Genomic DNA, 23,038 nt, shown 5'->3' with positions numbered 1-23,038 from the left:
GAGCCAAGTTCTTTTAGTCCTTGTGGTGGACAGAGTGTGTGTGTGTGTGTGTTTTTCCTGTTACTCCCATCCCCTTCCCCCACCTCTTTTCTTTCCTTTTGTGTATGTGTGCGTGTGGGTGTGTGCGTGTGTTTGCTTGTGTGGTGCAGAGCAGAGAAAGGAGGGCACCTTCCGTGTACTTAGTAAACGTTTGTTTCTGAGAAGAGATGACTAGCTAGCAGAATGAACTGCATGGCCGTTGCTGCTTAATCTGATGCTCTTATACAATTAAAGGATTTGCTGTGCTCTCCACTGTAATCTTAGTACCCCTGAATTGTGTACGGACACTGCAGGAAACAGCTCTGCTCAGCTAAGCACTACGACAAAGGTTCTCCATGTGTGCCTGCACATGGACAATTAAGTTTTAACAACAAAATTAGCAGAACAACTGGATGTTCTGGAAGTGGAGATTGCCTCACTCAGCCCCCTCCGTAGGAGTTTTCCTGTGGGCTGCCCAGAAGACCGGCCTGTCGGTTTTGTCTCACAGGTGTTCCGAGTTGCTCCACAGACAGCAAATGCTTCCAGATTAATTGTTGAGGCTCTGTTATACCCAGTGTTAAAATTCTGTTGAGTAAATCTCAGAATAACTGTTAAAAATACAGCTGAGCAATTCTCAGTTCTCTCAAAGAATGAATTGCCTTGTAACATTTGCCTCCCGTTGCCAACACGTATGATTTTTAGAAACTTAGCATAAAATATATCATTTCGGCATGGAGAACCAAATTGCTTTTGGTGCTTTGTCATTTATTTTAAACATCTTTCAGTAGTCTCTGCAGTATTTGTGTTTCCTTTTATTTTTCTATAGTGGAGTAGTGGAGACTTAAAATTTATTCAAATAGAAGTTCTGGCTAAAAGTTAAGTGTAGTTTCAGATATGAGGATAAATTGATTTAACTTCTGAAACCTGATAAATGCTTTTCATCTGAAATATATTTCGTCATATAACTATATGAAAAGTAGCACACTGAATTCTTCACAACTTACCATCTTAAAAGAGAGTTTAAAGTATTTAATATAGTAAATTTAAAGAAAAGTCTCTTAAAATTTAAAAATATTTTTCTGAAAATTATGAATGAAAATACAAACATTTTGTGCATGACAGCTTTCTTGAGGTGCCCGTGTTATAGATGGTGATTCTGGTGGAAGACTTTATGTCCCTTAAAATTTCTTTTTTAGATAGCATTCACATTTCATAGCTGAGATCTCAGTGAATTTTCCACAGTGACTTAAGTTGTACAAAATTACAAAAATCTTTATAAGTAGCCCCCAAAAGTATCATACACATTTAAAAAAAGAATCTTTGCCTGAGCTACAATCAGTCTTAGCTCATGCTTTATCATTGATTTTGCTGGTGAGAAAGGTCCAGTTTCCTGGCCTCCCTGGGCCAGTGTATTTGGAATCTGTAAATGTACAGAGCCCAGCTTACACTGGAGGAATAAAAGAACTGGGACAAGCCTTCGTAGCATTCACTGTGGTCTGGGAGGTAACCTGTGCATTGAGAAGCTATGCTGCAGTTACTCCACCAAAGAAACTGTGGCTCAACGTGGACACACAAGTCTTTGCCCAGCCATTGTTAACCTCTGTTAAAAAGGGATTCTTGTTAATCCTGACAGCAAATCAGCATCCAGAAGGTGATGTCAGATTTTCATCCGTGCGTGGCGGTATTCTGCTGCTTAACAGTATTTATTTTTCATAATTTAAAAGTATATCTATTTTCCCCTCAAACAGAAGCTGACCCAAATTGGCCAACTAATTTATTCTTTGAGCTTAATGCAGTTTCAAAAAGTACACAAAGCCAAAGAGAATTAGTTTCATTCTACCTTCATGATATTTAAAAGTAGTAGAATGAGCAATAATATAGAAAGTTTCATCTCTTGTTTGAAACTCGATTTGGGGAAATTTTGAACAAGTGTGTTAAAATGTCCTGAAAAACGGGACGTCTAAGGGAAACAGAACTAGCTCTGGTCGCACTGCCCTTCACTGCTGCAGCAACTCTGTAAAGGGCTTGGGGATGGGCCGGGGGGCGGGGGGCGGGCAGCGAGACTTCTTATTTTTACACAAGGGAAAATATAAAACGGACTTCCTTTTTGGAGTTTTCCCAAGAAACTACTTTATAAAGACACATTTAAATCTTTCTGTTTTCTGTCCTTGAAGGTGGTAAATATGATTGCGGCTTTATCCATTTTTGTTGTAAATGAAGCAGAGTTCAGACCGTCCGGCTGTGCGTCATCTGTTGGATGGCTGCCACCGACTAATGCAGGCATCCCACTGGGAGACCAGAGAAGAACTATACTTTGATTCACCAGATTGTGTTAAATAGTCCAGCTGTTGCGATTTGAAAGATAGTTACCTCAGAAGTGAAATAGAAATGAACTTGGCATTTATGCCTCAAACCGTTTTTATACTGTTTGGCAATCAGCTTTTCAGAGGTAGCATTTTATAAAATAACTCTCGCCGCTTAAAAGTTTCGTTCACTGTAATGTTCAAAATGTCCCACCTTTATATTATCAGTAAAATTAAGCTTGAGTGATATGCAAAATTTGCATGAAATAAGCATTTTCCCCCCTTCATTTCATGAGCTTTGATTGTATTCAATTGAGCTCAGAACCATGTCTATTAGGGCTCTTTGAGGGCATTAGTTAATTTGAATTGAAGCTGAAATGTTAGCTAGAATGTTGTTGAATATAATTGGAACGTGGAAAGTTGATTTTGAATGAAATTTCATTGAATGCAAACAATGATGTGCTTTTTTAAGAATTAGAAAGCTGCACTTTCATCTCTTGTAACACAGTCTGAGAAATCACTGAGTCCCTTTATTATAAAGTTCAATTTTGGGCATTACCGTTTGCAATTGTTCTGATTCTTCTGGTACCAGTACCAGCTGGAGTCAGGTTTTCCCTTTTACTAGCAAGTAAAGGGCCTCACCTTCTGGCCCTCTTGCAGGCAGGGAAAAGTAACTGCTTTCTGAAAGGGCAACCAAGTAGTGTTGAGTTGGCCAAAAAGTTCATTTGGGTTTTTCTGTAAGATGTTATGGGAAAACCCAAATGAATTTTTTGGCCTGCCCCAGTACTTGGGCATTAGGCTTCATAGAGTGGCATAGATTAGTATATTTTCTCCTAGCTTTTATTTTGCTTTTTGGTTTTTCTTTTTGTCTTGGAATAGCACTTAACAAATGATTGAAAATGACTCACAAAAACACCTATTTGAATGGATCAAAAAATCACTGCTACTCTGTTGTGGTAAGAAAAAAAATACTTGACAGGAAGTCAAGATGCCACAATGTTAATCCTTATCTGCTATTAACAAATTGTGTGCCCACACAAGCATTTAACCCACTATTCTTTGGTGTCTTCACCTGACAAATGAGAAGGATGGACTGGTTCATGTCAGTAATCCCTCAGCCTGAACAGTCCATGATTTGAGTCTTCATGTCAGCTCTAAAATTTAAGCTTTGCTTGGAGATTTTGCAGCTTACAGGAGAAGGTCTGCCATCCTTTTTATGGATACTGACTTTAATTCCTTATTTGGGATCATTGCTCTTAGACAAATTAAAGTAGAAAAACTGAACCAGACAGTGGTATACTGTAGTTCCTATTGGATTGTTGTGTTTGAGCACCTGGGATTTTTCACCTTGGGGAGAAGCCTCAGATTTAACCTTCTAGAACTGCCACTGTGGCTGCCTAGAGCAGGAGCCGGGGTTCTGAGCACCATCACTGGGGGGCTTTCTGGCTCTCCCCATAAGATGGGACTGGAGGTACAATGAGGCCCCTCATTCCAGAAGGAGCCCTGGGCCGCTCCCCCATGGGAACCAGGAATGGACTTAATGATGTCAAACCAGGAAGAGCTAGGTTTAAGTCACAAAGGAAAGACAGAAAACAAGGGATGAATTTTGTATTTATAGATCTGAAACATGCAGGTGAAACCAAGGATTCAGAAAGAATCTGTAAACATACCAGAATTAGCCTGTGGCATCATCATTGTGTTTTTAGAAGATGCCTTTGGTAAAAAGCTATGTGATATTGTGGGAGAATCAGGAACAGGGAGATAGGAACTTCTGATTCTTGTCTTAGGTCTGCCACTGATAAGCTGTATAATTTTAGGTCTTGCTCCTCCCCTCTCCAAACCTCATTTTCCTTATCTGTAAAAGAACCAGTTGGACTAGATGATTGCCGTAGTCCCTTTTAGCTTCAACCCTTTGGAATTACAAGCCAGTGGTCATTATCTTTAAGAAACTAGTTAACTCTGATTCTCAACGCATAGAGTCAAAGAAGTTTTCCACTGTGCCGAGTTCAGTGACAAGCAAAGGAGTTCTCAAACTGGAGCCTACAGGTGACTTAATAATAGATTAATCTATTAGTTATTGAGAAGCCTACTTCAGGAAAGAACAGCAATTCTCTGGACCGAGACAATTCCAGGAAAATTGAGCCTGGCCATACAGAGTTTCTGAGCTTTCAGTTGAGTCAACATCATTTGTTGCTGTTGTGGAGCCCCAAGAGCACTTCCTGGAAGTTTTCAGCCTCCAGCTGATGAAGAAAGCATTTTTAGGATATGTTCACCACCCCTTTCACCTGCAGACACATGTGGGCATGAAAACATCCATGGTAGTTCTACAAAAGTGATGAATGAAGGTCAGTATGGGTGGATGGAAATTGCTCACCTGGAATGAGATGGATACCTCCATTGCATGTGTCGAGCAGACTGGCCAGCTTATCTGGTCTAAGCCAGCAATGGGCTTAGACCCAGTGTTGTGGAACCAGACTAGGGACTTGACTGGCAGATTTTATGTGACGTTGACTGTAACAGTTTAGCTAGGCTGGAACTTCATTTTCTAGAATTCCCTTGAATTCTCATACCCATTTGTTTCCAGGTTAGGCTTCACCACAAGAGAAATTGGCACGAGATTTAGGAAGTGGAAGTGACATAATAGTCTTTTTTTTTTTTTTTTTTAATGCTCTGAAAGTGTGTGTAGGGCAGGTGCTTTTACTGCTCATGCACATTGTCACCTAGCTGGCATGTGGCAACAGCTGCCCCCATCTCCCCTTCTAGCTTCCCCAGATCTTGAGCCAGAGGCATGTGTGATTCCCTGTGGAAGGGCTCCAGGTTTACCCTGAAGCTCGCCTGCATCTTCAGGATTGGGGATTGTGAAAGAGATGGGGCTCTTGTTTGTCCTCAGCTTCTTGCTGCTTCTCACCTGCACGACATGCTGATTTCAGGCCCAGCATCATACACAGACTCACGTAGACTGCCTGACTGGCTCTCTCCATTGCCTGAGGTCTAACCTATAGTGAATCTGTAGGCCTTTCACGGTGGTTCTGCTTCTCTGACCATGGATTCGGTCTTTCATGTGTTCCCTAGGTCAGAGAAAGTCAAGCCAGATACCACTGGGGTAAATTCATCCCATGGTGATTGCCAAAACACAGTAACAGGTATCTTGAGAAGTGGATCTTTGGCCAGAGCAGGTGGGCAGTGTCAGAGGTGTCTGCTAATGAAAAGGGTGTTGCCAGATTCAGGCAAAAATAAAGGAATCTGTGCTCACTACGTTGTAACTTTCCTCTCAGGCCTCTGATCATCTCTCTGCTTTTACTCCTCCAAAGCATACAGTTATGTGCTAGTTACTTATTGATGATAATCAAGTCACACAGTGTAACTGGAAAGCCTTATAATGGTTTTCAAACATCAGGACAGATCTCATAGCACTAGGTGATAAAACTGTGGTCCCTGGGTTGGAGTTTTGTTACCTGTGGCTGGATCGTGCAGGCCACTTTGTCTCAACAGTTGATCATTTGTTCTTGTTGCTTTTGTTGTACAATAGAGGTATCCAGACCTGCTCACACAAAAGCCTTGGTTTCTGAGCATTCATTCTGAGCCTTTCACGCACGGTAGTTCATTAGTATTCGCTCATTTGTTTACTCCACAAATGGGTCTACTCTGGGTGCTGGCGTATAACTATGAACAAAGCTAAACAGTCCAACTCGTGGATGCTTACATGTTACTTAAAGAGACAGACATTTAACAACTGGCTATTTAACTGTAACTGTGGTAAGTCCAACAAGGGAGAAGTATGAGGCAGTAAGGGAGCGTCAACCAGCAGGTCTGACCTAGGGGTCAGGGAATAATAGACATCAACTGATCAGGGGGACTAGTAGAGCAGTGGGGAGACCTGGCCAGCAGTTCATCAGTACTCACCCTGACATCCAGAGGTGGACACGGGACAGAGGTGTGCTGGGTCATGGTTAACGTCCTAGCAACCACCAGGAAGACCAGATAAGTCTGAATAGCCTCTGCCCTGCCTACAACACACCCCTCAACCTCCAGGCATCAGATCAGCAGTCCAGCCCCTTCAGATGGTTGCTGCTGTCCTGTCTTCTGAGAGGACTAGGTGCCTACAGCCTAATCTCCTGACACGTGGCCAGAGAAGAGTGTTTCAGGACATCTCCATTTCCACAAGGAAATTACTGCCTATTTAGCTGGAGAAGCAGTAGCTTCTTACATCAGAAGAGAAGAGAGGAAACCTTAGTGGAAAAAGAAACTGCCATTTGAAATTCAATAAGAAATTTCTCAAATGTGACTCTCCTTTTTAGAAAAAGTGATAACTCGGCATTTCAGCTGACCCTCTACCTCTAGATTCTCCCATCCGCCCTCGTTCCTCCCCAGGTCTGACCAGAGTCATTCCTGCCAGCAAACGGCAGCAGCTGGCACATCTCTGAGCTGCCCATGGGGGATGGTGGTGATTTATTTCCCTCCTCCATGTAGTCTCCTCAGAGCTAGTCTGCAACTCCATGTGCCCTGGGCACACAAGGGAGGGGCTCCCTGCCTCCTTCCAGCTAAGCAGAGGTGGGGCAGGAGTGGGGGGCAGCAGGCAGTGGGGCGGTATGCACAGAGGACCTGTGAGCTTTGTGCTTCTATGAGCAGAGTGTGCGATTAAGCAGGTAGGTGCCTTTGGCTTTTTAACACTTCCGCAGTTAATTGCTCTGACTTTTTCCGCCTTTCTTCTGGCCTTGTGTTCCTAAGATGTAATCTAATAGCTTTTTTTTTTTTTTTTTAAATGGCTGGCACCTCAAAGACCACTTTTTGCATGTTGACTAGACTTAGAATGTTTTGGGTTTTTTGCTCCTCTGAATCCAGGAATACGGAAAGATAAATGCTTTCTCTCTCTGCTTTTAATTTTTTGTTTGTTTGTTTAACTGTTTACCCCCTAGGCCTCCCAGTAACACTGGATACAGGAAACAATACACTGGCAGTGGAAAACAAGCCAAACCGGTTGTAGTTTTAGATCCTGTTTCCACACACGAACCTCAAACCAAAGACCAGGTCGCTGAGAAAGATCCAGCTCAACACAAGGATGATGAAGGTGAAACTAAACCAGGATACAAACAGAGAGTGAGAGACACCAGCAGCTCCAACTGCTGATCCGTAAACCGAAGGCTGGCATGTTCGGAAGTCCGTTTGTAACGAGCACATGATTAGTTTTGGTGTATTGGCAAGGGCTGTAGATACTGTTCTTGTCACTGTATTCAGAATATAGGTTCTTTTCTGATGTCTCTTTTGTAAGTAGTTCACCTATAAATGTAAGTAAGCTATTTAGCAAAATACCCATTCTTGGTAGCTTTTTTTAATGTTTATAGGGATAAGATTTTTTTCTAATTACTGTATTAAATGTGACTTCTTTTAGAAGATAACAAGAAATTCAGATGTTATCTTCTTAGGTAATGTGCATACCGCTAATCAAATGTAATGATGAAAGGTTGCAGCACTTGTGTATAATTGGATAAACAGGACTAGCTTAATAAGGTGATTTTAAAAAAACCCAGAGAAGCTTCTGTTTTGCGTATCTGATCCTTTTTTTTTTTTTGATGGAGAAACTTCAATAGCATGGAAATTGTTCGGCACTGTGGTATACAAATTACTTTCTAGGATATACTGAGATAAGCTTAAATTTCAGGAGCTGATGTCAAGCTAGCAGTCTCATACTCAGTGTTAATTACACACATTATTAACTATGGGATGATTGTGCCCAAAGCCTCCCAAAGACTTTGGAGGGAATGCTCTAGTGGCCTGAATGCAGACTTGAGGTGAAGTCCAAAGCTTGAATTTAATAGAGTATTATCTTGGTAAACGGTGTTCAGTGCTGTGGGTCAATTGTGTTTTCTCATGTACTCATGTGGCACAAGTACCATATTTTATCCCAGTTCTTACGTACAGTGAAGATAAGCGACAAGCATACAATTTCATGCTTCACTGCTGTTTTACATTACACAAGTTTGTTGTTTTGTTTTGTTTTTAAACAAATTAGGTGATAGTCTCTAAAAATACAATGTTTCAGTCTACCACAGCGAATAAAGAAATGTAATCAGGGATTAAAAAAAAAGACTTATGCAGCTTTTCAAAGTTGATTGTTTCAAAATTGGTGTTTATTTAAAATAAGTGGTAATGTACTTGAATGCATTTTCTTATGACAATGATTCAGTAATGGTAATTTTACTATTAAAGAAAGTGAAAGGTTTAGTTTTGTTAGCATAGCTCAGCATGAGGCTGTCAGGTGTTTCTCACCTAAGGGCGGAAGAAAATGATAGTAATAATTGCAGTAGTTGTATTTTATTTTTGCACGTATGCTAAACATAGGCTTGAAAAGGTGGTTAGGCAAGTAAATGTACTTCCTAAATTTGGAGATAATTATCCTTCTGTAAGTTCGTTATGCTTGGCTGTTTCCATGTTTCTTCCAGTGATGTTTTTACAGTTGCTTATCAGTTTACTCATAGGGAATTAAAATGTAATGCTTTTCAACTGTGACTTCCCCTGATTGAACAATACTGCTGTATGATATACAAATTACAAATGGCATTAATTCACTGAAATAAGGTCTGTTATGCTGTGATTTGAACTCTCCTCAGCACATTTATTGAAAAGCACCAATAGTTTCCCACTAAAGGTCACTTGTGGTTATTGATATTTTTGGTTTAGTTCCCCAAACTTGACATCCTTTAATAAAAAAATTATATAAGACTTGATAAGTTTAGTAATTTTTAATAATCCACAAAATGATTTCTTTTGAGGAATTTTATGCTACATTTCTTCCTGCTTTCCCCATTCCTGTGTATACTGTCTGCTGGCATGTGTCTTAAAGGTATTTAGAAATACAAAATTCTGTTACATTTGTAATTCCATCTCTCATCACACACCCTTTCCAGGGTAAAGAGTCAGTCATCTGGTGAAAGTGTTAGCTGGACCAGGCAACATTTAGTCACTGGTATTCTGAAAGGGTTCTTACTTTTTCTGAGCTGCTTATTCCTTCACCATGATCACAAAGTATTTAAAATTACTTTGATAAAATTATTTCTAGTACCTGTTTGTAGCTGAGCCAGTCTCATATAAACTCACCTCCATTGGTTTTGGCAGTTGACCATTCCTGTGGGAATTCCTGTGGCGTTAACAGGGCTAAAACCATGCAACCTTGATTGGCCTGAGTGAAAACAATGGACGTTGCGGCTCTGACTCTGTGTTAGTAGCTTCAGTCGTGTCTGACTCTTTGCAACCCCTGTGGACTGTAGCCTGCCAGGCTCCTCTGTCCATGAGATCTCCCAGGCAAGAATAATGAAGTGGGTTGCCATTTCCTTCTCCAGAGGATCTTCCCAACCCAGAGATCAAACCTGGGTCTTCGACATTGCAGGCAGATTCTACTACTCACCAGTTATTCCTCCTTCCTTACCTTTTTTGTTAACAGTAAAATGTCTATTAGAAATAGAGTAGGGCAGGTAAAGATTACTGTTAATTATCCTTCCACGCCATTTTTAGGATATTTGTCAGGTAAATGATAGTCTGTTTCACAGAATGTTAAAAACAAGGCTTGGATGATTTTTATAAATGCACACCATACATGTTTAGGGGCTTCCCTGGTGGCCAGATGGTAAAAAATCTGCCTGCAATGCATGAGACACAGGTTTGATCCCTGGGTTGGGAAGATCTCCTGGAGAAGAGAATGGCTACCCACTCCAATACATATTTAATCATTTTCATCACGGAATGGCTTCAGCTTATGTGGCAATAAGTTGTGGAGAATGGATAAGCATCTCTCATCATCATTGACCTTATATGATCATCAAGCAGCCCTTACTTAAGGACTGGATTTGAAGTTTCCTCCAAGCACTCACATTCCCCAGTCCCCCTGCCATTTCTAATAAAGGGTATGATGAGTTTCTTTCATCTCATATGTCATATCTTCAGTTCAGTCATTCAGTCGGGTCCGACTCTTTGCGACCCCATAAACTGCAGCACACCAGGCCTCCCTGGCTTATCACCAACTCCCGGAGTTCACCCAAACTCATGTCCATTGGGTCCGTGATACGGTTTATATCTATTACATGTCCTGTAACGTGTGTAGAGAGAGAAAATATATAAATAGAAACAGTGCTTATCACTCTCAGAAACTTTAAGTGCAATATCCATTTGGTGACCCCAGGCCTCAAGTAAGGTTAAGGAGGATAGGCAGTGCTCAGCACTGAAGTTAGTGTTGACTTGGTTGAGGTAATAAGTCACCTCTTTGGTTAATTTTTAATTATTCACTTACTAAGTTGTACATTTTTGTTGTGGCTTCATTCGGTTATAATTTGTATCACAGTTTCAGAGCATACTCTCACGTGACCTCCCATATTTCATGTGTGAGTGTGTATGTGTGTGTGGGTACATTGTTTATTGCTAAGAATCAGGAAAGGCAACCACAGTCACGCAGTGTGACACAACTCTTAACTTCAGAGTGATACCAACCAACCCTCCTGCCTTGGGCTCTGAACGAACGTGCCACGGAGCCTACTTTAAGTCACTGCTTTGAGAGTAAGGCCTTGGCTCTGCCATAAGATCATTACATCTCCCTGTTAGTACTCTCTTCAACGGAGAGGTCCTCGGCGTGCTTAGAAAAACTTAGAGAATACACCAGAAATCTAAACTTAGCCAACTTTCTCACAGGTCAGTACGTAGGAATTTATGTAATTTGGGGAAAAAAACATGGTAACTGAACAGAGAATTTAAATCATATAAAGCTACTGGATATTATTATATTTACAGGTCAGTGTTTGAATATGGATTGGTTTTAACTCTCCTCAATCACCCCAATACCAGCTTTCAAAAAAGACAATCTATATGTTGCATCATTTTTAATCACCTACTAGATGCTATAATAAAAATAATTATGCATTTTATAGCTTTAAGAGTATTTATTCATTCATCAAATGAATAAACTCAGTGTTTACTGAATTTATACTCATTTATTTTCTCATTTATACTCATTCCAAAAAGGCTCTAAGGAGATTCCCCAGAGATATAAATGATAGATGAAAAATTAAAATTTAGAAAGAGGTGGGAATCAGAGAAAAGGGATTTGAGGGTAGGAAAGTTAGAGGAAGCTGTTTGGCTCTTAAAACAATATGTGAAACTCATAGTTTTGCACGAGGTTGGCTATAAAACTGTGTGTGTGCTTTCTAGCATGGATATTTAAGATAAAAAGAGAAGATGTATACCTTTTCCTGGCAGAGAAAGCTCCCAGTGTAAAAGATGTTTGTTTTTAGAGATGTTCTGACTAGTAAAGTATGGGGTGTTTGAACTGAGTGTGGAGTTGGTGGCAAAAATATTGGACTGTTCTACTGGGTCATGACCTCTCCCCCTCAAATGGACATATACAAACATGTGCAAGAATTTTTCCATGAACCAGAGCATGAACAGGTACAAACAGGATCCCCACAGAAATGTGACGGCTGGAAGACAGGTTCACAGGTATAATTTCAGGCAAAATACTATCTCTGTCTTTCACCAAACAATAAACGTAAAGGAAGAAAAAACACACAAGTTAGTGAAGTTTTTAGAGCAAAAGCAAAATGAAGATATCCTCCAGGTCTCTCAGTCTAATAGTCTGAGTGGTGTGGCTGTCAGCTGGGGTGCGTGCAACCCCGGTGGGAAGATGCTCAAAGTTTGGCGAGATCCTCCGCAACTTCTGTGGGGAAGATGGGCTCAGGGACCTCGTGCAGCTCACCAGCCTCTTCAGCTTCCTCATTCCAGGAGAAAAATGTGTGTTCTTCATTGAAGCCTATTAAAAAATGACAACAATAAAGTTACTAATTCAGTGGCTGATTTCTTTTTTTTTTGGCTATGTGACATGTGGGATCTTAGTTCCCTGACCAGGGATCAGACCCATGCTCCCTGCACTGGAAGCACAGGGTCTTAACCAGTGGGCCAGCAGGGAAGGCCCTGGTTCCAGTTTTGATCTTTGTTACAGGATTTAAAGGAGAGCAGCTTCAGAACTGTCCAGAGGTGTCACACCACCATTAGAAAGGATTCTGGAACTGCCAAAGAGTGGGCCTGTCATTGGTTATACGTTAGCTGCAATACACTTGTTTTGTTCAGTTTGCATTGTATCCTTAGACAACATTCTGGAACGTCTGGTGTACAGCGGACTTTGGGCAGAGGCTGAGCAGCATAGGATAAAAGGAAGATGAACTGGAGGGAAGGCCAGTGCTCTGCATGAGACAAACCGTTGCCAACTAACTATTCCAAGATCAGCCTCTGTCGACTTAGACTGTTGCACTCAGGTCCCTGTAGGCAAGAACAGTGTTTTAACGGCTGAGCTTTTGCCAAGATTTCCTACGCAACCTCTCAGTGGAGTGGTTTGCTTTTCCAGTTTTTTTGGTCCCCCTTCACAAGTATTGACCACTGCCAATGTCAGCAAAATCCTCATTAATCTGTTAATCCATTCCGGAATGCTCAGGGGCCGGCACTGTCACCAGGGAGGAGCTGGGCCTCCGGTCACTAGAGTCCTTTTTGATGCCCCGAAGCAGCTGTTCCCCTTGTGGTGAAGTCTGGTTGGAAATGTGATCAGTCATTTAGGGAATCTAAAGCTTCCATGAGTCAGGATGACAAAAATTAATCAGACAGTAAGTAGGAGCCATATAATTTTACCCATTTGAAAAAAAAAGCCCTCATGTTACACACTAAATAATACGAACTTTTGACTGCCCTTACATGACTGAGACATAGTCTCCCCATTATATCTTTTTTTTTCCTGTAAATCTTAGGATGTGTGTCAAGGTCATTACATACGTTAAATGTGACACATTTATAGTTACTATTTCTATTGGTCCCTGAAAAAAGCGCCTGTACTGAGTAGGACTTCCTTGCTTGTCCACAATACTTGCTGTAATGTATCTATCTCATTCAAGAGTTACATTTATGGCAGTGGCCGGCCCCCAGCCTTTTTGACACCAGGGACTGGTTTCATGGAAGACAATTTTTCCAGGAACCAGGGGAGGGTGGTGAGGGGATGGATGGCTCTGGGATGATTCAAGTGCGTTACATTTATTGTGCACTTTGTTATTAATTACATCAGATCCACCTCAGATCATCAGACATTAGATCCCGCAAGTTGGGGACCCCTGATTTATGGTAACAAGTACGTCAGCACTACTTAAATAACATCCTTTTTTGCAGTCTGTCAATTCCATTTTAAAATGCAAATAGTTTTAGAATTTTGCAAAGACAAGTATTGGTCTCTTTAAACATCTTTGCATGCTTGCTTTTGGCTATCACAGTAATACATAAAGAGTAAAAATGCATATTGGGGGTTTTCTCTCCAGGTAGCTGGTACATAAGCTGCTTCTATCCATGCAGATTTACAAAGTTTGATGTCATAAATGACTGGTTCATTTCTCTTGAGACTGTAGTCTTGCCAAGGTAGATTAAATTAACACGCTGTCTACTTAAGTAAGGCAAATTGTTGCCAAGAACCACCAGGGAAACATCTGTCTTTAACTTTCTTGGGCTGTGCAGAGAAACCTTAAGTATAACTTGGACCATAACAAAAGGTAGGCTTGGAAATTCCAATCAATTAAGTTTATTGAAAAGCATCACACAGCCTATTCATCAAAAAAAAAAAGGGGGGGCGGCGAGAGTTTTAAACATTCAGGTAAATAGATAATCCATTAAGAAAACAATGCACATTGTGGCAAATGCCATCCTGGTTTTGTCAGCACTTATTTATAGTCTTTGGATTCCCCTGCCCGCCTGCTGAGAGACTTCTATTCCTCCCTCTCCCAATCTTTGTTCTCTTATTCATGGCTAAAGGAAAACAAAGCAGAAAGCAGCACATACCCAGTGTTCCATTCTGGCCAAGTTCTTCCTCTATAGTAAAGAGGCGATTGTACTTGGTCACCCGTTCGCCACGAGAAAGACCTCCCAACTTGATAAACCGGACACCAAGTCCAACAGCCTAAAGGGATGAGGAACAGCTTATTTTAAATGGAGTCATATTTCGCTAAACTAAACTCGTTAGGGAGGAGGGACCCACACACTGCCGCTGTGTGTTTTGGTTTTACTCTCAAGTCAGTTTCTCATCTCGTAAGTGTAAAGTGGCCTGCTTACAAGCCGAGAAGACTCAGGGGTACAGAGATAGTGTGACTGTACATCAGATGCTATCCCAGTCATGTGAGCGTCTGACTTTTATATAAGAACACTCTGGCCTTTATCACTTCATTTTAGGAGGTAAGATTGCAAGTGCACACCCCAGTCATTTAAGTATGCTCATCATTTTCCCAGGACTTCAATTTTTCTTGTTTTTAAAAGTTCAAAGATTAGGTCTTTGCAAAAGGCAGCTGTCTGGGAGGAAGCAAATCTTTCATAAAAGGTTACATGACTTTGTCTGCCAAAGTCCACCACTCTGAAACACCATTTCATGATAAAAGCAGTGTTTTGGCAATTCTGCAATGGACCAGTTTTCAGCACTTACCAAATCGACAAGGCTGTCATCAGATGATTCTCCTTCTGTGCTTCCAAAGACAGCGATGAGCTTCTTACCTGTAAGCAGAGGAATTCGTTTCATTTTAGATGGTACGAATCTAATCAACAGATACAAGCCTCCAGAATAAAACTTTAAAGTCTGCCAGAGGTTTAAAACTGTGAAGAGTCAATTCATTGACCATCTGAGAATTCTAACCCATATATTTGCATTTCTAGTACCCTGATTATATCTGTGTAGATAATGAACACTAAATGAATGCTGCTGCTACTGCTGCTAAGTTGCTTCAGTCGTGTCCAACTCTGTGCGACCCCAGAGACAGCAGCCCACCAGGCTCCACCATCCCTGGGATTCTCCAGGCAAGAACACTCGAGTGGGTTGCCATTTCCTTCTCCAATGCATGAAAGTAAAAAGTGAAAGTGAAGTAGCTCAGTCATGTCTGACTTAGCGACCTGGTGGACTATAGCCTACCAGGCTCTTCTGTCCATGGGATTTTCCAGGCAAGAGTACTGGAGTGGGGTGCCATTGCCTTCTCCAAAATGAATGCTATGTTTCATCAAATCTAAGATACCCTCGATTGTAAGAGGCACCATTATTACCACTAAAGAGGAAAAATGCTCAAGTTAGATTGACACATTTCTCAGACCACAGCTATAAGATACAATCATCTACGTTCAATGTAGAAAAATGTGCATCTTAGAGTCAAAATACAAGTAAGTACAAGGGCATCATATGCCTAAATAACAGATTTCACAATTCATGTAAAGTTTTGTTCAAAGGAAAACTGTCTTTCTGAATGTTGACTTATTAGAAGAGCAGTGTTAATAGTACTTAATCAATCACGTTTAAAGATCTCAAAGCCCCTTAAAATTTGTCAAAGCCTACAAAGACTGCAATCCAGAGTTCTTCCTGTGGTGACAGTGTTGTGTCTTACAGGCAGGAGTTACAGCAGTGATCTGGCATGGAACAGAATGTCTGCCAAGTGCCAGGCCCAGGAAGAAAGGCCAGGCCTGGGGCGTCTCTCCCACCACCTGCAAGCCACCCTGCCTGGGTCCTAGACCGGGGCAGGCTGCAGGCAAAGGGACCACAGGCATTTCATTCCATCTTCTGCCACCAGCCCAGGCCCCTGGCTCCCAGTCTCCATCTGAGCCTTGCACCAGCTCTGAGACTAGCCTTCTGCTTAGTTCCTGAGATCCACTCACGATACTCATGTTTCAGGCCCTGTGCATAAGTGAACAAGACTCCCAAGAACACCCTGGAAAAGGAGGCAACAAGAAGATGAGACAGTTGGATGGCATCATCAACTCAAAAGACCTGAGTTTGATGTCCGGGAGATAGTGGAGGACAGAGAAAACTGGGCTCGCAGAGTCAGACCCAACTGAACAAACTGTGGCCAGTTACTACAGTTGAAAATATGGGATGAGAAAGATTCAGAGTAGCCAGTGACGGGTGGGGAAAATTAGGAAAAAGCATCTACATCTGAAGAGGTTTCATTTAGGTCAAGAAGATCTCAAGGATCAGAACTAGTTAGCCAACTAAATGGTACAGGGCAAAGCATTCTAGGCTGAAGGAACAGCATGTTCAAAGACCTGTAGGTCGTAAAGAGCTTGAAACTTTTGAGGAACTAAAAAAAAGCCAGTGTGGGCTAATTATTGAATAAAAAGAATCAGTGTGGTGTTTTGTGAAGCTGAGAGAACAGCAGCCTCAGCCATGTGTTTGTGGTAGCCCTCCCTGAAAGGGGCGACCTCCTGGGTGGGGCTGTTCTTAGAACATTATGAACTGAATCAGTAGTAAGGTACATTTTGCTGCTAAGTCGCTTCAGTCATGTCCGACTCTGTGCGACCCCATAGACGGCAGCCCACAGGCTCCCCTGTCCCTGGGATTCTCCAGGCAAGAACACTGGAGTGGGTTGCCATTTCCTTCTCCAATGCATGAAAGTGAAAAGTGAAATCGAAGTCGCTCAGTCGTGTCCGACTCTTCGAGACCCCATGGACTGCAGTCCACAAGACTCCTCCGTCCATGGGATTCTCCAGGCAAGAGTACTGGAGTGGGGTGCCATTCACTCACAAAGGGCTGGGGTGTTTTTTTCTTCCAAGATGGACTCCATGCTTCTTAGTGCCTGATGCACTGTGTATTTAAGTTCATAATGAGTCTTTCAGATCTGTATTTCCACTCACCGTCAATGAGATTGGTTATTTCCACCAAGTCCGACATCGTAGTTTGGTTTATGTGTTTTATGATCAGCCCGCTGCATTTGAGGATGCTGATGTTGCCCTCCTCTAGCAGTTTAGAGATGCTTTTGGACGCGGTGCCTGCAATTATGTAACACCTGGAACCAAGAGCATTATAGATGCTGTCCCACTGTTCAGAGTCCTGGGTGGATATTTAAGAATTGGTCATTACAGTGAATGGAGCATCGTCACAAAACAACAGGAATCATAGACAATCAAAGTTAGACACCTTTCTGAGATACATAAGCTAGGGGTTTAGGGGGAGTTTTCTGTTTTTTGCATTTTTCAGCTGAATGCTGCTTGTACCACAGCCACACAAGTTAATAGGCTTCGTGGAATAGAAACCTACAGTGATGAAATTTGAGCTTAAAGATCTAGTGAATAAAATGTTAATACACATTAAATGCTTTTCTCCACGTTGATTCTGACATCCTTCAAGCACAGGCTTTTCCCACCCACTGTGTTATCCACGATGCTGCTAAAGACTGGCTGGTTGGAGGATGTTAATGTTATTTCTGGTAAAAAGACAATGGAAAGAAATGAGCCTGCAGGGCTGTAGACCCTCATTCCCAACACCCTTATTTTTAATTGGTGAGACCAAATGAAGTGAAATGCTCATTTAAATAGTAATATACAGTCTTCCCAGCTGTTGTACTAGATTTCCACCTGTCCCATCAGGACAGACAATACAGGTGCATCTTATCACATTAAAAAAGAGCTGTGGCCAGAGCCTGGGGACAAGCAGCAGCAGATAACGTCTGGTGGGATGCAAGATCTGGGCTCAGTATCTTTCACAAGTGCTGGGATGTAGCCCAGGCTGTGAAAGGAAAGATGGGAATGAGAGAGCCTGGGGCTCCAGTAAGATCCAGCTCTCTCTCTGTCCCTCAAATTTTAATAGCTGAGTTATCTCAAAGAGGATATCTGCTCACTATATCTAATGGCTCTCAAGTTCATAAAATCAAGAATGTACGTTTTGAAGTTTAAGTGGGTTAGGAAGAGTGAGAGTTATAGGCACATAGACAGTCCTTGTTGGATGCATTAGTGTGAACAGGTCAGAAAACCTCAATGTCTCAAATCTCTTAAAGAATATGTTTTTTTTTAAACTTCTATACATGTGTAGTAACTGAATTTAGGTTAAAAAACATTTGGCCTAGTTGAAGTTCTGTTTCTGTGAGCACTTGGAAATGATGTGTGATTAACCTATTGAAGCACCAGCCAGCACAGCAGGCTCATCTGCCATCACTTAGGCTGCTGGTAAACACAGAGGTACTCTGAAGTGCTGGGGGATACGTGTTTTATTCCGTAGATGGGCACACTCCTAGGTAATTCTGTTTCTGCTAGTCATTTGCCCGGTAAGGGCCTTTTCTCATAAATGCCCAAGTAAAATATCCCAGCCCAAATTACATTTCAAATCTACAGATAGAAAACAATGAGACTTTATTCTGTTTTATTATGAAATTCAAGGTGAATCCCATTACCTCCTTCCTGAAAGGATCAATTAAGGCAATAATTGAAGGGAACTTGTTGATCAGATCCACATACAGGTCAACCATCTCAGCTGCATTTTTGTAGGTCCCCATCATCACTTCATACTTTCCTTTACTCTGGTAAGTGTAAAGAAGATATTAAAATAAAAGCTGAATGATGAGTTCTTCCAACATTAAAGATGCAATTCAACTTCTTTCATTCATTTCATATAAAAGACTGCAGGTTATTTTCAGGCCACCCTCACACGAGAAATCTGTGCCTTTTTATCTGTTAAATATCAACCTGAGGAAATCAAGTCTGCATTTCTCTGAATGCCTCATACGGCTCTTCCCACGGACTTCAGATGAAACCTTCTGCACAAAACAATTGCCTGCAGAGTAGGAGAGGAGTAATTCCTTACTTCAGTTTTAGGATGTGATGCCAGATCCCTGGCTGTTTGGAAGATGTGCAATCACATAAATTCATAAATAGAATAGCAGTGCAAACCTGCCTACTTACCAGAACTACCATTGTTCAGCTCACAGTGAATGAATTTAGCTTGTTTCCTTTACTGTGAATATTTTAAATTTGAAAGCGGGGCTAGACTTTTGAGATATGAACAGTCAATATGAAATGTAAAGAGACTTAGGTGAAAGCAAGCAGGCATGTTCTAGTAGTGACTATTGTTTTGGAAGTGGAATTCTAGTGTAGCCTGTTCATCTGAAGTCTGGAATGCCCCCAGGTACTTACGTACAGGAGTGAACGGACCTGGAGAATTTAGTATGATGTCTGCAAACACAGCACCCTTATGTCCAGTCCAAATCTGTGTCCAGCACTGGTACCTGGGGCATTTAGGTACAGGGAGTGAGGTGGAGTGCACCAGAATAACTCTGATTTACTAATGCCTTCCTGTGGCTGCTAACAGAATGGATTCCATTAGAATTAAGCAGGTTCCTAAGAAGTCCATCATTGAAAAGATTCTGTACTTTTTTCACATTAAAAAGTGGTTAAGAACTCTTAGTTTCTATACTGCAAAACTTATACAATCTTGTCTTGTCAGAGAGGAAATGCTTTGAACTAACTTTTTCAATGACTTTGAACTAACATAAGAAGAATTATCTGCTATCTAGCTAATGCATTTTACCGAATATAAGCAATAAATATCCAGTCTCGTTAGCGCTAGCAGTCAGTATATTCATAGTTCATGGTATACGTTGTAGATGAAAACATGCAATTATTTTTCTTAATGGTATGCCTAGGAACCAATCATTATGTGAAGAATAGAAAATTACATTAAACATTCTTTTCTGTGCTTAGTTTCTATAGGAAACTAAAAACTTTAGAAGTCAGCTGATACTTAGGTTTCTAATATACTATTCAAGATTTCCTTTGAAGTCAAAAATTAGAATTGCAAATTAAAGTGGAATCCTATTTGGTCATGTCCCCTGAATTTGACATTAATTACCATTACTAATTATTCTTCAAAAACTTCAATAACTTGGAAATACTTTTTATATTTAAAAAGTGAGTCACCAGCAAAAACTCCAAGAACCATGTGTCTAGAAGAGCTTGTCAAGTCATAGTTACAATTGACTCGCTTTTTATGCTTGACCAATTCAGCATTCATCAACCAAATGAATGTACTCAGCAGAACATACCAATTTGTTAAATTATTTTTCAGCAGTTCTCATGATTTAAATGTAAGTAATCCATTTTAGTCATTTTTATTACAGAATTTCTCTATATAACTATTATGACATTTCCTGTTAATATTTAAAGTTATATGGCTATGTTATTGTCTGTCAGAAGAAGACTATAGGCTTCCCTGATGGCTCAGATGGTAAAGAATCCATCTGCAATGTGGGAGGCCTGGATTCGATCCCTGGGTTGTGAAGATCCCCTGGAGAAGGGGATGGCAACCCACTCCGGTGTTCTTGCCTGGTGAATCCCCATGGACGGAAGAGCCTGGCGGGCTGCAGTCCATGGGGCTGCACAGAGTTGGACGCAGCCGAGTGACTGAACACAGCACAGCATGTTGTCTGGTCATTAGCTAACTGGGCTTTCCCAACTCCATTTATATTTGGACCCTTCCGTGATATTACTTGAAAAAATAGACTTTGTTTGGAAATATAAACAGATAGGCTCCTCTTTTGAGTTCTAATTTAAAAATAATGGGACCGAAACGAAGGCAAAAACTCTTGAGTGAAAACTTACGTAGTCCATCAGCTCATGTGCGGCACAGTTGATGGCTAGATGCAGGTTCGTTCCCAATTCTAGCCCCAGGTTCGCACAGATTCCTTGTATGAGGAGCAGTGGCTGCTCTATAGTGTCGTAATTAATGGTTAAACAGCCAAGATGGGACATCTTGCCGGTGATCTGCTGCTGCAGGATCAAGAAAACCACGTGTGTAAATATAGCACGCTAAGGTTCTTAGAGCTTCTGGTGGTTGGCAGCTAATAACCAGACTCAACTCTACAAACACAGGGTCCTCGGACTCTCCATTCACCCTGTCCCTAGTTCCTGCTCATGTCTGCATGACCTCTGGGCAGATGAATGTTCTGTAGTATCTGGGAACAGTTTTCTTACTCCCGAGGTTTTCAAGTTTGACCTGGGAACACACTCCTCTCTCTTTAGTTGCCCATGTCATCTCTCTGTTGGCTCTACCACTGAACACGGGCTGACCTGAGCCATGACCACCAGGCTGGTGAGTCTTCAGTCTGTCCCTATACATGTCTGTCCCACCTGTTCCTAACTCTGCCTTCTTCCTCTAGACCTGCTCTTTCCTGTGTCCCATTTTCCTTTAGAAGGATATAACTGTTAAAAGGCCACCTGATGCAAAGAACTGACTCATTGGAAAAGACCCTGATGCTGGGAAAGATTGAAGGTGGGAGGAGAAGCGGGTGACAGAGGATGAGATGGTTGGATGGCATCACCGACTCAATGGACATGAGTTTGAGTAAGCTCTGGGAGTTGATGATGGACAGGGAAGCCTGGTGTGCTGCAGTCCATGGGGCTGCAAAGAGTTGGACACAACTGAGTGACTGAACTGAACTATTAAAAGGGCTTCTCTGGTGGTTCACACAGTACAGAATCCACCTGCAGTGCAGGAGACCTGGGTTTGATTTCTGGGTTGGGAAGATCCCCTGGAGGAGAGCAGGGCAACCCACTCCAGTATTCTTGCCTGGAGAATCAGCATGGACAGAGAAGCCTGGCAGGCTACAGTCCATGGGGTCTCAAAGAGTTGGACATGACTAAGCACAGTGCAGCACAACTGTGAAAATGCAAGTTAAAAAAATGTAACTCTTCTTCAAGAAAGGTTTTATTTTAAAAAGGATGGGCGACTCCAGCTGAAAGGACACAGCACAGAGGATGCACGACAGTGGAAGAAGGTGTGAGGACCCAAATGATCTTGGGGAAAGGTCAAAGTCTGAGACTTCAGTGGGCCAGACGACTGCGGGCAGTGGTGGCCCAGCAGCCTGTTGCCGGAGAGGCAGGGACGGAATGATATTCCAGCTCTGGGGGCTGGCCGCCTGGGTCAGTCCCCTTGAAGCCATATTACCATGCGATTTCTGTTTATGTGAGGCCTGGTCCTGGAGCAGAGTGACTTTGGGAGAGGGGAGGGGGCGGGGAATAAATGACCTGTCATACAGAGTGTGGGAAATGCATTTACTTACTTGGCCTCTTTTGCCTCCATCGTGACTTTTTTTTGTCTCTGGCTTTGGAGGAGGGGACTGTGGGACAGAAGATAAAGATATGTCACTTGGGATTTTCAGACATGTCTGTGGCAGCAGGCAGAGCTTTTGGTCCTCTGACCTGGCAACTGTTCTGAGCCGAGCTGGTCATGCTTCAGGTCTCTCTCTCTCTCTCTCTCTCACACACATACACACACACACACACACGGGTGATGCCAACCACTCTAATGTATGGGGGTATGGATATACACGTTCATGCATTTTTACTTATATAAGTATTCCCTCATCATGTCCTGACTCCTGCTGTGTTCAGGAATTCTTTTTTACAGGAGGGTCTTAAGTCCCCTTCTTGTCCGTAAGGAATAACCCCAGTGTGGGATTTGCTTTTAAAGGCCCAACATATTGTTTTAAATATTCTTATGGTGCAAACACTCTCACCTACAGGATAGGTTTGACTTTCGGAAATAGCTGATGGTCATTAAATCTGCTGGATCTGATGTATGTGATGTCATGTGACATTAAAAGCAAAGCTAATTCCCAATGAGACACTCCCACGGTGTGCAGTATTGGCAGCACACTGGAACATGGATTTAGCCTTTTATAGGACGCTCTTTAGGACTTCCCTGGTGGCGCAGTGGACAGAAGCCTGTCTGCCAATGCAGGGGACATGGGCTCGATCCCTGGGCCAGGAAGATTCCACATGCCATGGGATGGCTAAGCCTGTATATGTCACGACTACTGAGCCTGAATGCTGTAACTACTGAAGTCCATGTGCCTAGGACCTGTGCCCCACAAGTTCAGTTCAGTTCAGTCGCTCAGGCGTGTCTGACTCTTTGC

General features: G+C 42.0%; 2 protein-coding genes across 8 annotated transcripts in view; one reads left to right on the top strand and one right to left on the bottom strand.

Moving 5' to 3' along the window:
• SHTN1 (shootin 1) overlaps nt 1-9,041 on the top strand; it is a 109,852-nt gene extending 100,811 nt beyond the window's left edge. For all 4 annotated transcript variants that reach the window (XM_061403598.1, XM_061403601.1, XM_061403602.1 and 1 more), the window contains one exon: nt 7,238-9,041. In XM_061403598.1, coding sequence (XP_061259582.1) covers nt 7,238-7,448 — 211 coding nt within the window. In that variant the 3' untranslated portion in view covers nt 7,449-9,041. The remainder of the gene's footprint in view (nt 1-7,237) is intronic.
• A 2,235-nt stretch (nt 9,042-11,276) lies between these two features.
• Nucleotides 11,277-23,038, bottom strand: part of ENO4 (enolase 4) — a 28,636-nt gene continuing 16,874 nt past the window's right edge. For all 4 annotated transcript variants that reach the window (XM_061403606.1, XM_061403607.1, XM_061403604.1 and 1 more), the window contains 7 exons: nt 22,184-22,240; nt 20,724-20,891; nt 18,521-18,646; nt 16,989-17,184; nt 14,803-14,870; nt 14,169-14,286; nt 11,277-12,111 (listed from right to left, as the gene is read on the bottom strand). In XM_061403606.1, the coding sequence (XP_061259590.1) occupies nt 11,990-12,111; nt 14,169-14,286; nt 14,803-14,870; nt 16,989-17,184; nt 18,521-18,646; nt 20,724-20,891; nt 22,184-22,240 (855 nt within the window). In that variant the 3' untranslated portion in view covers nt 11,277-11,989. The remainder of the gene's footprint in view (nt 12,112-14,168; nt 14,287-14,802; nt 14,871-16,988; nt 17,185-18,520; nt 18,647-20,723; nt 20,892-22,183; nt 22,241-23,038) is intronic.

The sequence above is a fragment of the Bos javanicus genome, chromosome 26, assembly GCF_032452875.1.
Source record: "Bos javanicus breed banteng chromosome 26, ARS-OSU_banteng_1.0, whole genome shotgun sequence".
NCBI lineage: Eukaryota > Metazoa > Chordata > Mammalia > Artiodactyla > Bovidae > Bos > Bos javanicus.
The sequence above is the reverse complement of the archived record's forward strand: the minus strand, read 5'-3'. Positions and strand labels throughout refer to the sequence as shown.